General features: G+C 39.2%; 1 protein-coding gene across 5 annotated transcripts in view; it reads left to right on the top strand.

Annotated features, from left to right (window-relative positions):
* Positions 1–554: 554 nt before the first annotated feature.
* The window catches only part of SPHKAP (SPHK1 interactor, AKAP domain containing), a 162,612-nt gene continuing 147,133 nt past the window's right edge, over positions 555–16,033 (top strand). For 4 of the 5 annotated variants that reach the window (XR_004623653.1, XM_034655306.1, XM_034655305.1 and 1 more), the window contains exon 1: positions 555–970. Coding sequence is in view for 3 of the 5 variants with exons in the window: in XM_034655306.1 (XP_034511197.1) it covers positions 943–970 (28 nt within the window). In the remaining 2 variants the exon portion in view is untranslated. The remainder of the gene's footprint in view (positions 971–16,033) is intronic. The other variant, XM_034655307.1, reaches the window with a different exon arrangement.

Below are 16,033 nucleotides of genomic sequence, written 5' to 3'. Positions count from 1 at the left end.
GCAACTAATGAAGCATCAAACTTTACATCGGAATCTGGGGATGTACTGTATGGTGATTAACATAATATAATAAAATAAAAAAAATGTCTTTCTTCTTAAAACAAATGTCATTTTTGCTCAAGGAGATACTGAAGCAGGCACTTAGGAATTTTTGTGACAGCCCTTCCTTCCAGGGTCTGGGTGCTGGCCACTGATGGTTGGCTACTGTCATGGGTTTTGAGTTCTCAGTGTGCACACAAGCTTCTAACAGGCAAGGAATAAGTGAGTCACAATTAAGCAAAATGAGTTAGATGAATTGTGAGAACCAAAAACAGGAAAGAGAGTCTACGTAAAAGGAAAATATTTGGAGGATCAAGGAGAGCATTGCATTGCTCTGAGTTATCAGCCATTACATTGCAAAAGATAACAAAAATAACCTCAAATCTAGAGAAGCAGCCAAAGGACTGGTGCGCAACCAGTGGGGAATATGGGCATTGCCCGTAGAGTGTGAATGTGAGAAAGTGGGTGAACAACTTCGGGGCTGAGACCCGCTGTACCCAAGAGATAGAGAGGAGGGGACGCGACGGCGGGGCGGGGAGAGAGAAATTCTTTCGGAGTTACCTCTGCTGGGCTGGAAGAGAGGCAGGGAAGGCTCAGAGGGAGCCTCCAGCAACCTTGTCTGGGGCTTAGGTGGAGAAGGGCAGGAGCAGGGCAAAGGGCTGCAGCTTTGGCGCGTCTCTGTAGCCAGACCAGAGGGGCGACCGGGAGGGGTCCTTCCAGCGGTCACGGCGCGCAACGCTTCCCGGCCAGGGCGGAGCGTGTCGCGACAGCGGTCCCAGTCTGCGCGCCTCTGTCCCCGCGCGCGCCCGTCCGTGCGCTCCGGGAAGCAGCTCCTCGCGCCCCAGACTTCCGTCCGTCGCCCGCGCTTTCCGCCTCTCTTCTCTGCGCGCCCATCGACAATGGATGGCAACTCCCTGCTCTCCGTACCAAGGTAAGACCTGCTCTCCCCTTTGCTCCACCCAGTGGCCCTCAAACTCCGCCGTACGCCTCGGGTGCCTCCCCAGCTTGGCTCGGGGGGCGCCAGGGTCTGCGCTTGGCAGGGTCTGCTCCCGGCTGTGCGAGGGGCGCCCTGGGGATGGTGACCCCAGTCCACTGCCCCACGGGGCGCGGACCTGGGTGCGGCCTGCGCGCTGGGGCGGCTCCGGGTGGAGGGGACAGCTCGCGCCCGCCTCTGGGGCCGGGGCTGGGGTCTGCTCTCCACGGCGGGAGCGGGAGCCGGACTTTCCTGGACGCAGCCTGCACGGGTTTCGCGCCTTGTGGGGAGACGGGCTCCAAGGTAGGGATGAGACTAAGAGGGAGCAAGACTAGGGCAAAGTGCCCCATCCCTGTCCATTTCGATCTGAGCGAGTGTCCGCCGTTGCTCAGGTGGCAAGTGGTTGGGGAGGGGGTGGGGGGGATTGCCCCTAATCCCCTACACGACACCTAGGCTGCGCCCCAACGACACCCGCGACAGCGAGACCCGGGCCACTCCAGTCCCACCCGCCTCAAGCGCCCCCACATCCTAGACCTGTCTGCGCTGGCCTAGCGCGTCCCCTGCCTCTGCCCAGCCTAGGGGTCCCCACATGGGGTAGGTCAGGGACGCCACCTTGGACTCAGCCAGGTGGGAGCAGCATGTTTCCCTGGTTTGCGTCTCTTCCAGTCTCCTTCTCCCCCTTTGCTCCTGTTCCTCGATCCTTGACACTCAGTCCTTCACGAATTTGAGAAACTGAGATTTTTATATTTAACCCCCCCCCATAAAACGTTAGGGGTAAATTGAGGTTGTAGCGCCGGTTGTGGTTGTGTTCCCTCAGCTGGGCAGGTGGCCGAGCGTCCACCCTGAGAGCTGGGGACGCTGCAGACCGCGGGGTGCGGGGGGGTCTCACTGCTGCCCTCACAGCCCCACCTCTTCTGGGCGAGGGGCTTCCTGTTGCTCCTCCTGTCATCCCTTCCTCCCACCTTTCCCCAAGCACACATCTCGCAGCTTCCCGCTCAGATCGGCAGGCGCAGGAACCAACATTTTTCAGCCCGCGTTCTTGGAGAGCAGCAAAACCCAGCATCCACAGGCTAGGGCACACATGTAGCTGGTACTATATTGCCAAGTAGCCAAGATGGGGGTGAGAGTGGAGTGGGGGTGGCAGAGGAGGACGAAACTGCTTTTCAAGCGCGTTGAAGGGTGCCATCTAGAGACTTGAAGTATTTATATTCTGTAATGAAATAGAGCTTTCCCAGCTCCACAGGCAATTTCCTCTTTAAGCATCCCTCCTCTGTGGGGGTAGCAAAGGGCTCAGAAAAGGCCCCTGGTGGTTTCTATGCCTGGCCGAAGCTGCTCTCCAGTGCAAAATCTCTTAACTCTGGGGCAAAACAGGGTTAAACTACCACGAAGTCTTTCCATTCTGTCCTAAGGCATGAAGAGAACAATAAGAACCACAGAAGTTTTTTGTTTTGTTTGGGGTTTTTTTGGGGGGGAGGTTGTTTTGTTTTATTTTAAAACTTAAAAAAAATATTGCCACTGATTTTTAGGTAAAAGTGTGGGGCACTTTGAAAGAAAGCCCACTGGGGCTTTACTTTCGACACCCCTATTTTACTGCTCAAGATGTTTAGAATTGAAACAGTTAACTGTGATTCCAGGATTCCCAAAGAGACGCTTTTGATAAGAGATCACTTGCCTTACAAGCAGATTTGCCAATCAACACTGCTGTGCCAGAATCAGGACTATATTCCTATTCAAAAGCTGGGACATTTTCTAAAAGATTAAAATTCATTGTGCAAGTAATTCCTTAAAATTATTTCTATGGCAGTACTGTAAAAATGGTTTTATAAAGAGCAGACCAACTGCAATGATATTGCTCTGTGTCTTGCAGTATCCTGTAAATATAATATAGGTTTAATAGCAGCTGCCAGAAATTAAATTTTGAATTTAAATTTGAATAGTATTGTTTGTTCACCACGACACATCACATTTCCACAAATCAGTGTAGTAATTCAGCTATTTTATTAACATCTTTACTCATATAAAACATATTCAGTTAACTCTAATAGAACAGGTAATATGATCCTCTATGTCATTGAATGTAAGAATGATATTTAATTGGAAACCATAGGCATTGATATGCAAAAAAATAAACTAGAATTACCAAACAGTGTGTGGAAATATTATATTAGTCATACCACTTATCCACAGAACTTTGAATTTAAAGAATTGATGACTGGAAACTCTTGACAGGTTTTTCAAGAAAATGGCAATGATCAGGAACAATCAAGTTGTTGTCAATCAATATTTGTTGTAAATCTGAAATGTTTTCAGTATCTAATATAATTAAGTGGGCGATGATAAATCAGTTTCTTTTAAGAATCATAAAGCAGTTGAAACATTCTGTTTAACACTTGGGTAGGAAAAACAAAGTGATTTAATAATACATTGGGTTAACTATAGAATTTTTTTTGTGTTGGTCTTTAGAGTTTCATAAATTTTCAGTGAATCAAAGATGTAAATGAAATTTTATTCAAGCAATGTTCTGTGACGATCTCAAGGTTGTTCTTGATTCATACAGTTTCAATACTTGAAGCATGTTTTTTAAAAAAGGAATTGTTTGTACTTCCGGTTGTTATACTAGATTACATTACTTCTGTGAAAGCTCCAACTAGTTGTTAATATTAATATTTTCATTTTTAAATGTACAATAAGCTATGTGGATTACGTTACAGAGTTCTTTCAGTCGCTGGTTATCAAAGCTGGAAGGTGTCTCCAGTCATGGGGCTGAGCTATGGAAAGATGAATTGTTCCCATGTGAGGTGTGTTACAGGTCCAGAAGCCAAGTGTGTCCCGACTAGGACCTAGTTCAAGGAAAAAACATAAAAAAAGGGAAAAAAATTTTAGATCCTGTAGTTATCTATTTTACAAAAAGTTTATTTGATTTGCTAAGGTCACACAGCTAGGTATTATAAAAATAAAAGAATCTCCAAGGACTCTCGCCCAGTGTGTTCTGTTGCTGTAGCACACTGTGCTACAAGACAGTAGCTACCCGCACAGAAGGAAAGTCTCACTTAGATTCGTAGCTATTGTGTGTAAAACAAGGTTTATGTTTTATGAAATATTAGCCTATATATTAAATTGTTTGATCATCACATCCCAGTGAGTTAATATGACCGATATAATTATCTCCACTTCTTAGCTGAAAAATTTGAAGCGAAAGGAAATTAAATGAGGAAAATAATTAGATTTAGAAAGCCACACAATAGTATGTAGCAGAGCTGGGTCATCCATGGAGTTCTTCTGGCTTCAGGTGAGGTTTTTCTTTCTTGTATTGACTGAAATCCATACTTTTCTTTCAAATAGACGGAAAAGAGATTTTGGTGCATAGTTTGGAGAAACACTGATATCATTAGAACACATGGGGGCAGCCTAAAAGCAAGATCACCTTTTAAAGCCAACAAATATTGAAAATACCATTTTTGTAAACAGAAATAATTTGTCACCTTGACCATGTCTAAGGTTGAATTCGAAGTTTAAGAAAGGGGCCATCTCATTTCCTAAATCACTTGCATTTTTTATACTGTATTATTTTGTTGTTTTTGTTATTTATTTATTTGTTTTTTGCTTACTGGATTCTATTTCAGTAATGTTTTCATATATCACTTTGAATGAGAAAATTATCAAAGATGAATTTTTGAAAAAATAGGGTATTTTGATTTAGATTTCCTGTGAGTCTATTTTAACCAAACCTAAGGTTAACCTAGCAACATTTCACTAAAGCCCACCAAAATCTCAAGGTTTTCCTCTAAGAATGGTAGTTCTAGGGGGAAAAACAACTGGATTTCCTTTCTTTTAATGGAGCACACAGCCTAATACTGTAAACTAGGCTATGGTCTTCTGTCACCAAGTTTTTATTGGAAGGTTATTTGTTCTCAAATTCATATGAAAGGAAAAATTCAAGAGTACATTTCTGTGACCTATTTATCTGAAACTCTCAGAAAAGATTAATTTATCACTCTAAACAAATGGAGGATTAGGGACAAATAACAGATAATGTCCCAAGTGTAAACCAAAGAGCACTCTCTATCCGGAAAGTCATGCTCTCTTGAAAAGCAGCACTGACATGGCCACATTCTCCAACTCATAATTCACAGGGAAACATGGCCCAAGAGGTGCTGTTTCCTACTACAGAGAAGAAACTGGGAATTAGTCAGTCCTGGTGCCAAGGACTCTGAGATCCACATTGCTGCAGGGGAACAGGTATCCGGAGAACAGACGGAACCTCTGAAGGCATTCTGATCTCCATCCATGTGGTTCCTGTCGAAGAATATGTATCTGATACCAAATAATCAATTTTAAATGTACTATTAGAGCTCGTCTCATTCACAAGGGGTTGCCTTTGTCTGGTACTATTCATTTTAATGGGGTTTTATTCTGTGCCTGAGAGTAACAGCTACTGAGACTTGTAAAGAGAGAAAGAAGAAACAGTGATGTATTTGATGGCAGGAGACCTGGTGTTTAGCCCTGCTCTGAAAGTGATAGTTGTGACTGCCTCGGCACGTTGCTGGACCTGTGAGTCCTCTGTCTTCTCCTAGATGTCATGACATATACCCTGAATATTCTGCTCTTCCAGGTCCCTTTTATTTCTAACCTCTACTGCCGCAGACTTTATGGTAGCAGTGACTTTCAGTTGGGCATGAGACGGATGAACATCTCATTCTCCTGAAAGAGACAGATGAAGTTAGGGCATTTAAAAGAACTGAAGCAACACTGACCCATCCAAAAGAAAGCCCAGCTTAGAGAATGGGTTGGCTTGTCTTTAATGTCTCCCCATAGGGAGAGCAGCGTGATGCTCACAGAGGTACAATAAAATCTTATTTTTTGTAAAGAACACGGCACAGTGATTAATATCCTGGTTCTACTACGTAGCGGTTTGCCCACACTGGGGCAAATGTTGTAAGGACTGAGATAGCATGTGTGAAGTACAAGGAGCAGTGAACCTTCAGCTGTTGCCGCTTATCATACTTAATAAACTCCTCTAAATTCCACTGTTCCACGATAGATTTTTAAAATCAATGCTGGTGAAGAGCCCGCATAACTCAGACATGAAGCATTGGCGTAGCTACTCCAGCTTCCTCTTGGCTTACCTTTTTCCATCCTTTTGCTCCTAACCTAAGTCTTCATAAGTTGTTTCTTATGGATGGGCTATTATCTTACTTTTTAAAAATCCCATCCGACAATCTCTTTCTTCTAATTGGTATGTTTAGACCTTTCACATTTATTATGATTCTAGAAAATCTGGATTAAAATTCACCAACTGACTAGCTATTTTCTATTTGTGTTTTTGTCATTTGTTCCTTTTTTCCTCTTTTCTGCGTTCCTTTGGGTTGAGAGTTTTTTAACGATTCTGTTTTATCTTCTCTATTAATTTATTGTTTAGATTTCTTTTAAAAATTTGTGATTGCCTTATGGTTTAGAATTTATAGGGGTGCCTGAGTGGCTTAGTTGGTTAGTGTCTGACTCTTGATTTCTACTCATGACCTCAGGGTCATGGGATGGAGCCTTACATCAGGCTCGGCACTCAGCACGGAGTCTGCTTGGACTCTCTCTCTTTCTATCCCATCCCTCCCCTCCCCAAGATCTCTCTCTCTCTCTTTCTCTGAAATAAATGAATAAATATTTTAAAAACAGATTTTATGTATATAATTATTACTACTCAGTAGTTACCGTGAAATTATAATATACAATTTCATACCCAGTGTAAGTTTCCTACAAGTATATATATCCAAATTCTCTTCTCTTATCCTTCATGGTATTCTTATATATTTTGTTTTTATATATGCTATAAACACTGTTTATTGCTACTATGTTTGCTTTACAAAGTCAGATATTTCTTAGAGCAATTATAAATAAGAAAAAAATAAATTTTATTTTACTCTCATTTATTCCGTTTCTGACACTTTATCTGTATAGAGCCAAGCTTCTGTCTAATATTACATTCCTTCTGTCCAACAAGCTTCCTATAACATTTCCTATAAGGACTGTCTGCTGGCAATGAATTTTCTCAGTTTTTGTTTGCCTAAGAAAGTCTTATTTTTCTTTTACTTTTTGAATCATATTTTTTTGACTATCTTGGTTGGCAAGATATTTTTTCTTTCATTGTTTAAAGATATCATTCCAGGTTTTAGTGCAGGATTTCCCCCAATAATTAACCTCAAAAACTTGAACATATTATTTAATTTCTCTATTTTTCCACCACCTCTTCTGTAAAAGTGAAAGGCACAACTGTTCTATACAGGTTCCTAGAAGATCAAATGTAATATTGTATATGAAAGCCCTTTCACAGGTATATGGCAAAACTTAAATGTAAAGACATTGCCTTCAAACTCACGACACCCATTCACATTCATAGACCATTTTATCTTGGATTATTTGGGGGTTTTCATAACTAATAACTTGCTATAGTATTCAAAATCATGAAATATATTTGTGAATTTAAAAAAAAAAACCTGTTTTCATTCTTATTTTTGCTCCTTTCTGTGTTACATGTCTTTTTTCTCTGCCTGCCTTCAACATTTTCCTTTTAATCTTTTATTTAGAACAATTTAAATGTGATATGCCAAGGGGTATGTGTGTGTGTGTATGTGTGTATTGTATTTAACCTTTGTGGTATTCTCTGAGCTTCTTGGATCTGTGGTTTAGTATCTGTTATTAATTCTGAATAAAATTAATCCATGATCTCTTAATATGTTTCCTACCCTGTTCTCATTCTCTCTTTTCCTTCCAGATTTCCAATTGTGCGTATATCAGAATATAGTTCTTGGATACTTGCTTCCAGTTTTGTTTAGTTAGTTAGTTAGTTTTTTATTCTGTTTTTTCTCCTTTTGTTTCAGTTTAAGTAATTTGTATTGGCAAACTTCAAGTTCATTGATTCTTTCCTCAGCTAAGTTGAATCTACTGAAGAATTTATTAGAGGCATTCTTCATTCCATTATAGTGGTTTGCATTTTTAACATGTCCATTTGATTTTTTTTATAGTTCCACCACTCTACAGAAATTACCCATTGTCAGCTTGCATGCAGTGTACCTTTTCCATCAGGGCCATTAAACTAATAATCATTATTTTGAATTCTTTGCCAGATAGTTTGAACATCTGTGACACAGTCAACTCTGGTTCTGTTGGTTGCTTTGTCCCTTGAAAGTGTTTTTGTTTTGTTTTGTTTTGTTTTGTTTTTGTTTTCTTCTCCTTACGTTTTAACATGACATACAACTTTTTATCAAAAGCCTGATAGCGTGTAAAGGGTAAAAGAGTTTCCTGGAGTGGAAACTGGAAGTCAGCATGACTTACAAGTTTTTATTAAAAGCCTGATAGCTTGTAAAGGATAATAGAGTTTCCTGGAGTGGAAACTGGAAGTCAGTGCAGTTATTTTTTTTCCCATTTTAAGGATGAAGAAATTTAGGCTTAGAAAATTCAAATGACTTGCCCAAGAAGAGTCAACTAGTGAATGACAGAGTCAGAATTTGAACACTGCTTTTCAAACTCCAGTGTTTGAATATTGTCAAACTACATCACTGTCCTTTTCTGTTTCCTAATACATGTACATTCCTACTCTGGAGGCCTCTAAGACACTTATTCATGCCACATGACTTCATTTATTTCAGATATTTTTGAACTCCTATTCTAAGAAAGTTACTGAAGCATATATAATCATGAGTAAGAAATGGTTCTTTCCCTCTTTCCCTCAATGACCATAGTATATAATTTTAACATACATCATTTTTTTGTTGTTAAATGTCTTTTGATTCAATTTTTCTCAAACTATGGTCTCTAAATCAAAAGCAACTGTGAAGACAGGTGGATGCTGTAAGAGATTTTGACACAACAACAGGAAAGCAGTGGAAGCCCAGCACATGAAAGCCAGGAGAGTCAAGCACATGAATGAAAAAAAAGTTTGTGTCTGTTCCCAAAGAGGTCTGAGAATCCAGGCACTGAAAACTTTACTTGCATATCAAGTCACACGCTGCATGAAATGGAAGAGGTGACATATTTGGACCTATGGTTGGAGAGAATTTCTCTCTAAAAAAATAATATGCAGACCAGTGTGCTTCTTTTTATTCCTTTAATTTAAAATACATATTACAGGGCCAAATTATTGAAATAGTTAACAGAACTTCTTAGAGTAGCCATGGTTTTAGAAGTACAAGTTAGTTTAAAAAAAAATAAAGGTGTTATATCAGTTTTCTATTTCGCTTTAACAAATTGCTGCAAAATTAGTGGCTTAGATCAACACAAATTTATTATCTTACAGTTCTCCGTGTTGGAAGTCTGCCATGGGTCTCACTGGAATAAAATCAAGGTGTTGGCAGGTCTGCGTTCTTTTCTGGAGGCTTTATGGAGGAATCTGTTTTCTTGCCTTTTCCAACTTTCACAGGCTGCTTGTAGCATTTGCTTGACGATGCCTTTCCTCCATCTTCAAAGCCAGTTGTGGTGGCCTGAGTTCTTCTTACATCACATCCTTCTGACTTCCGACCTCTTCTTCTGCCTCCTGTTTGCACTTTTAAAAATTCTGGTGATTACATTGGATCCTTCCAGATTATCCAGGATAATGTCCCTCCATCAAGGTCAGCTGATTAATAACCTTAATTCCAACTTGAAACTCGATTCTGCTTTGCTATGTAACAACATATGCACAGGTTCTGGGAATTTGAAAATGGACATCTTTGGGGCCACCACAGGCATTTTTTTAACTACAAAATTTTTTAACTAAAAAATCCATCATGCTGGCTCTGAAATGGCACTTGAGATTCTACTAGGAGTACCGGTTTCTCTCTCTCTCCTTTTTCTTAAGTAAAGGGGAAAAGTGACAGGATGATTTGTTTCTCCACTGCTCTGTGTGAGTCATTCAGTGTAGCTGAGCTGACATAATGACCCAGTTGCTGAAGTTTATTTAAGAACATAAGACCAGGGGGTGCCTGAGTGGCTCAGTTGGTTAAGTGTCTGACTCTTGGCTTTGGCTCAGGTGGTGATCTGAGGGTGTGAGATAGTGCCCCCTGTTGGGCTCCATGCTTTGCAGGGAGTCTGGGATTCTCTCGCTCCCTCTCCTTCTACCCCTCCCCCTACTCTTGCTATCTCTCTCAGATAAATAAATAAATCTTAAAAAAAATAAAAATAAAAAGGAACATAAGACCAGTTCAGAGTGGACCTGGGNCGCTCCCTCTCCTTCTACCCCTCCCCCTACTCTTGCTATCTCTCTCAGATAAATAAATAAATCTTAAAAAAAATAAAAATAAAAAGGAACATAAGACCAGTTCAGAGTGGACCTGAAGACCTTACAGAATTCACTCTTTGGCACATCTGTTTGCTGCAGTGGTCAATGCTCTTTAGCAAATATTTCTAGGTGTGTTCCTAAGCATGGGGTAGGATTTCAGTTGCTCATCTCTTTGCTACAAGCTATGGTCATATGACTTGCTTGGGCCAATGCAAAGTGTGTAGAAGGGACACATGACTTTTCCAAGTGGAAGTGTTAAAGAAGGCATTTATGATTTGCTTCATTTCTCCTGCTTTCTGCCATGGTGAATAACAGATTTCACGTACTGGCTGCTTCACCAGCCTGAGTTTTCGAGTGACCACAACTCGAAGCAGAGCTCTCAGCCAACCCATGACGGGTATGTAATATGAGCAGGACATAGACCTTTGTGATTTTAATTCTCTGGGATTTTGGAGTTGTTTAAAACTGCAGTAAAACTTAGCGCATTGTGCCTGATCTCACAGAATTCTCTTTTTGCTTTGGACTTCCAAAGATCCTCATCACTAACATGCAGTGATATGAGGATGGGATTGGAGAAAGGGAGAGATGGAGCTCACCTTGACCAGTTGTTGAAGCAGTCAGGAAGCAGGCCCTATGCACCAGCTCCAGATAATAACAATGAATACTGTGGCCTGTAGGTCTCTCCTCCTGAGGACATGGAGTGTGAACGGGGAATCACACTCATCCTGATATCAATTCACACCTCGCCCATTTCACAGTCCCACAGAGCTGCTGCTCTTTAGTGATATAATGGCATACCTTAAGCATGTTTAACCCATGCAAAGTCAGTGCTCCATGTCCATTTTCTTTTTTTTATTCTTTGTTTCTCTGGCTCTCTCTCATTACTAAAAACATGGCAAGCTTATAATTATTTGTATTTTTATTACATTTTATGCATTTCTATATAGTACATACACACAAAAATAAAGTTATAAGACTTTTTCACAAAAATGAACATGCCGTAATTTATAAACTTAAGGAATTTTCAAAGGTTATTTTGACTCCACACCATTTTCAAGATAGACAATGACATTAGATGCTTCTAATACTGCACAGTGATTCTGGTAGCATGTCAACAGAAGAAGAGGAAGACTGGAGAGTCAGATATCAAGCAACAATTATTGAGCAGACACTCACTCCTGAAACCTTCAAGATTCTGGGATAGGATAAGAGTTCCTGTCCTTCTTCCATGTCACCTTGGGGGCAGGTAGCATTGCAGATGGAAGGAGACATAATAGGAAGCAGATACCCAGCCCATGTTAACTCTAGCTTCTCTTCATTTCCTAAGTGACTTGTCTCAGGCTAACAGCTGATCAGTTCTCTTATTTGATTGAGATTGACAGATGACCCCTAACTTCTTTAAACAATTTTTTAAAATCAACTTCTTAAAACAATTTCTCCCTGGAAGAAATTTACCTATAAAATATGTCTCTTGAAAGATCAAGTGTTTTCTCTCTGTGCTGGAGAAGTGGGAACCCATTAAACATGGGATATTAGAGTCACAAAGAACTTCGGTAGAGGTCATCTTGTCCAACGCCTTTCCTTTACAGATAAAGAGATTGAAATCACAAAAAGTTAAATGAATTACTCAAATCATACAAATATTTAGAGATGGGGCCAAGAATAAAACTCTGATCTCCTGATTCCTACACTTCCTATTGCATGGGATTAGTTTAGAATAATCTTAACAATAAGTTCCAAAACATAGAAGCTCTTGGCATTTTCTGGTGCAGCAGAATTTATCTATCGCCCACATCTAAATACCTTCTTTACTTCTCCTCAAGAACTATGGTATCTGTATAACTACTCATGTCTCCATTTCATGTCAGCTGCCAGAAACCCCAGAAACAAATTCAAAGTTCAATTATAATGACCATGTAGGAGTTTATTACCTGAATATTTGTGCTGTTTTTAACCATGATACTGATCTTTTGTTATAATTTCTATTTTCTTTAGCCTTGAGTTTTAACTTAATGTTTCACCATTTTTTGTATATATCTTTTCTGTTAGCTGTTACAAATTCCTAGTGGAAAAAGACGAAATATCCATTACTAAATGACTCACACAATCAATCATTTTCTTTATAAACAATGCAAAAGAATAATTTTCCTCTGTTTTGGAGGAACTGAATTGATCTGGGGCAAATTGGAACTCGTACAAAATAATGGTCTATCCATATTTAATTAGACTTTCTTTAATGATAGCCTGATTGTATCTGAAAAGTTAGAAGCGGTTTCTTTAAAATGATTATTAGATTATTAACATTAAAGTAAAGCCACTGCTTCAGAATAAACATATAATAAAATAGAATGCTAAAGTTTTGTGAGATGTATTTTTTAATTATTTACTCAATATGATATACATACATTTTAAAAATATGTGCGTATGTCATGGATATCAATTTGTATCAAGTGTTAGTGCCTAAAAATGCCCTTTTTAGTTTGTAAATTTTATATTTCAGCATACTTAAAGTATTAAAATGCATTAAATAAAAGGAGAGGAATTTTAAAATATTTAATTTTGCTCCCAAAGATCTAGGAGAATTGATAATTTTCTCTCTTTTTTCTTTAGTATTAACAAATTAAGCAATATGCTTAATTGGTTTTTGTCCTAAAAAATCTATAATTTTTAACATAATAATAACATAAAAATACAATAAGTAACTTTTGATAGATTATGCCTATGAATAGATTTATTCATTTATTTATAGTTTGAGTAGCCAGTACTTCCACTTAATTTATGCAGACAAATAAAGAATTTATTTCAGTTACTTAACACCCCCCCCCCAAAAAAAAATTTGGGTTAAAAAATAAAGGACCAGTTGAAGACATTTTTTTCTGTGTGAAGTCTTGGCCCCAGCTGATGTGTTCATTGCGGACTCACGCACTCAATATAACTTTAAGATTTTTAATTTCTACTTTTTTTTCTGAATGAATTAACAGTGCTTCAAAATAGCAATTAAAAAGGAACATACACTTCACCTGTCTAATTATCAACAGATCAGCGATCTGACCTGGCATTCTGTTAAACTATTAGCCTTCTTTTCTTGCACAGGTGAAAAAAAGTGGTGACGTCATTGGAACCTTGTCATTTTGAAAATGAGCTATAGTTTCATCATATGAATCACTATTTAAAAAGTGTCCAAGAGGGTGATTCAGTATCCAGAGAACATGTTATCCAGAGAAGCTGTCATCCCAGACTTAATCATACCAACACTTGTAGATTACAGTCTTCCTTCGTGAAGGAGAAAACATCTCAACAAAATATTAACAATGACATTTTTCTCAGTTTTTCCACTGGATCTAAGATATTTTCCGTCGGATGGATAAAGGCATATATAAAGAGGGAGGCAGAAAATGTGGAGATCTAATCCAAGTTTTAACCTTGAAGATTGTATGTAACTGGTATGGTTGATTGGGAATGGGAAAAAATAATAGCGGGGAGGACTTACCTGCACAGTCTTGAGAGGAGAAAATGAAACTTAGTTACTTGAATGCCATCTTCATCATGTGAGGATGACAGGAACTTGGAAGATTTTGCACATGAAGTAAATTCACTACAAAGAAGAGTAAATGTTATTAAATAGTGCAGGCAATTAATATATTTGACAGGAAATTTATCTTAAAATTATAAAATTCCTAAAAATTAGTCCATTTTATCAATATTTCCAAAATAACATGAGTTGTGTAATAAACAAATAATGGACTAGGTGGTCATTAGATTGGATGATCATAATTTTCCCTTCAAAATTGTCTGTTCACATGGCACTCTTGGTCACAATATTATAAACAGTGTTAGTACTATATTCAGCAGCCTCATCCATTTTGCCATGCTCCCTTTAATTCTTTGATTCTCAAGTCAACCCTTTGTAAATATATCAGTCACGTCATCACCCTCATTGATTTTCTCTTCTTCCAATGTTAACTGATCTCACTCTACCAGATGTTCATTTGGAATTGGTTTGACCTGTGATAAAGTGTTCTCCAATATCACTTTCTTCTTTCTTTTTTTTTTTTTTTAAAGATTTTATTTATTTATTTGACAGAGGTAGAGACAGCCAGCCATAGAGGGAACACAAGCCAGGGGGAGTGGGAGAGGAAGAAGCAGGCTCATAGTGGAGGACTGATGTGGGGCTCGATCCTAGAACGCCGGGATCACGCCCTGAGCCGAAGGCAGACGCTTAATCGCTGTGCCACCCAGGCGCCCCCACTTTCTTCTTTCTGAATCCCTGTATATTTTGCAAGATTTATTTCAATTGATTAGCATTTGATTTAGATAAAAGTCACACCCCTTGAACTCATTAACAGAAAACAACCATCAAAGGTGTTGATGCAATACACAGAGATAAACACTCAAGTGGGAAGGATCTTCACTGGGGAGTAATTGTTAGTGGTCGGTCCATTTGCTTTCTTACATAATCTTGAAACTGCAGGGACTGGTTAATGAATAACTAGGACACATGATCTTTGGGGGGATAAGTTCCAATGACTTTAAGTTTACCAGATTTTCTCCAGGGAATGGCACTGCCGAAAACCTTTTCTATTTTCACAATTATCTAATGAAGGCATGCAGGTGCAATTGAATATTTCAAAAAACTCAATCTTCTGGAATCTCCACTGTAGTTAAGATTACAGAAGTCTTTCCATTTCCAAACTATCTCACAATTATTAGTGTATTTTTAATGTGCAGGTAGTAATTTAGATTGAATGTATGAAAAGGCATCAAGGAAGGTGAATAAATTAAATATGAATTTTACCTGGTAATTCTTGAGCCAAGTTTACCTGTGAGTGCAGGGAACATAGATGCTAATATCTCAAATGGAAGACCAGGAAAGTCCATGTAAGGGAAGGGCCACTGAGTCCAGGACCCTGGATCCAAACATTTATTACCTTACAAATATGCAAAGGCTTAGAATATGTTGAAAACATACACTTAAAAAATATTCATTGTCCCATCAAAGTATCCTTGATTGGTATACAAAAGTCTACTCTTAAACAGATAAATATATCAAAACATTTAATTGAGAAGGTTCACATAGTTCTAACTAAAGATCATTTGAATGTCATGGTCACAGAGAAGACAGACATGATTAATACAACATTCCACAGCTCCTGCTTCTGAGCCCACAAATTCCACTGACAGCATCACCTCTCAGATACATTCAAAACACTAAACTAAGCTGAAATTACTTCTCTTTAACCTGTATTTTGGCTCATTTCTGTCTTCCTCAAAGGGATGAAGGTTTTATATTAAGGCCCTTACCTGGCAGCTGAGGGTAGGCAATGCCAGGTTCCTCTGTTCCCTTTCCTAATGAGTTAGGTACGCACGGCTTGGCTCCCAGCACCTGACCATATTCCCAGTAGTAGTCAACAAACAATAGATCAGTCTGGAGGGAGATTTTAAAGACACAGTTTTACAGAAATTATTTCCACAGCTATGTAGTGATGATGGCATTGAAGCAAAGTGCATGGTCCCCTGTGGTGATAAATGAGGTTGGAGGGGAAGCCAAGGGCTGGATGATGGAAGCACCCACAGCCCACCACCAAGACGGACTGAACCTTTCCCTCATCCTGACTAAACTTTAGACATCATATTCCTGACTCCAGCCCCAGGCTTCCCTTTTCATAGAGCATTTTCTTTAGAAACTTGCGCTTGTGAGTGATTTCTCTGCCCTGCTTGTAAATGAGTTCTCTGCCTCTTTGGAAAGCATTTTTGTTTGTTTGCTTTTCAACCTA

The sequence above is a fragment of the Ailuropoda melanoleuca genome, chromosome 2, assembly GCF_002007445.2.
Source record: "Ailuropoda melanoleuca isolate Jingjing chromosome 2, ASM200744v2, whole genome shotgun sequence".
Classification (NCBI taxonomy): Eukaryota; Metazoa; Chordata; class Mammalia; order Carnivora; family Ursidae; genus Ailuropoda; species Ailuropoda melanoleuca.
The sequence above is the reverse complement of the archived record's forward strand: the minus strand, read 5'-3'. Positions and strand labels throughout refer to the sequence as shown.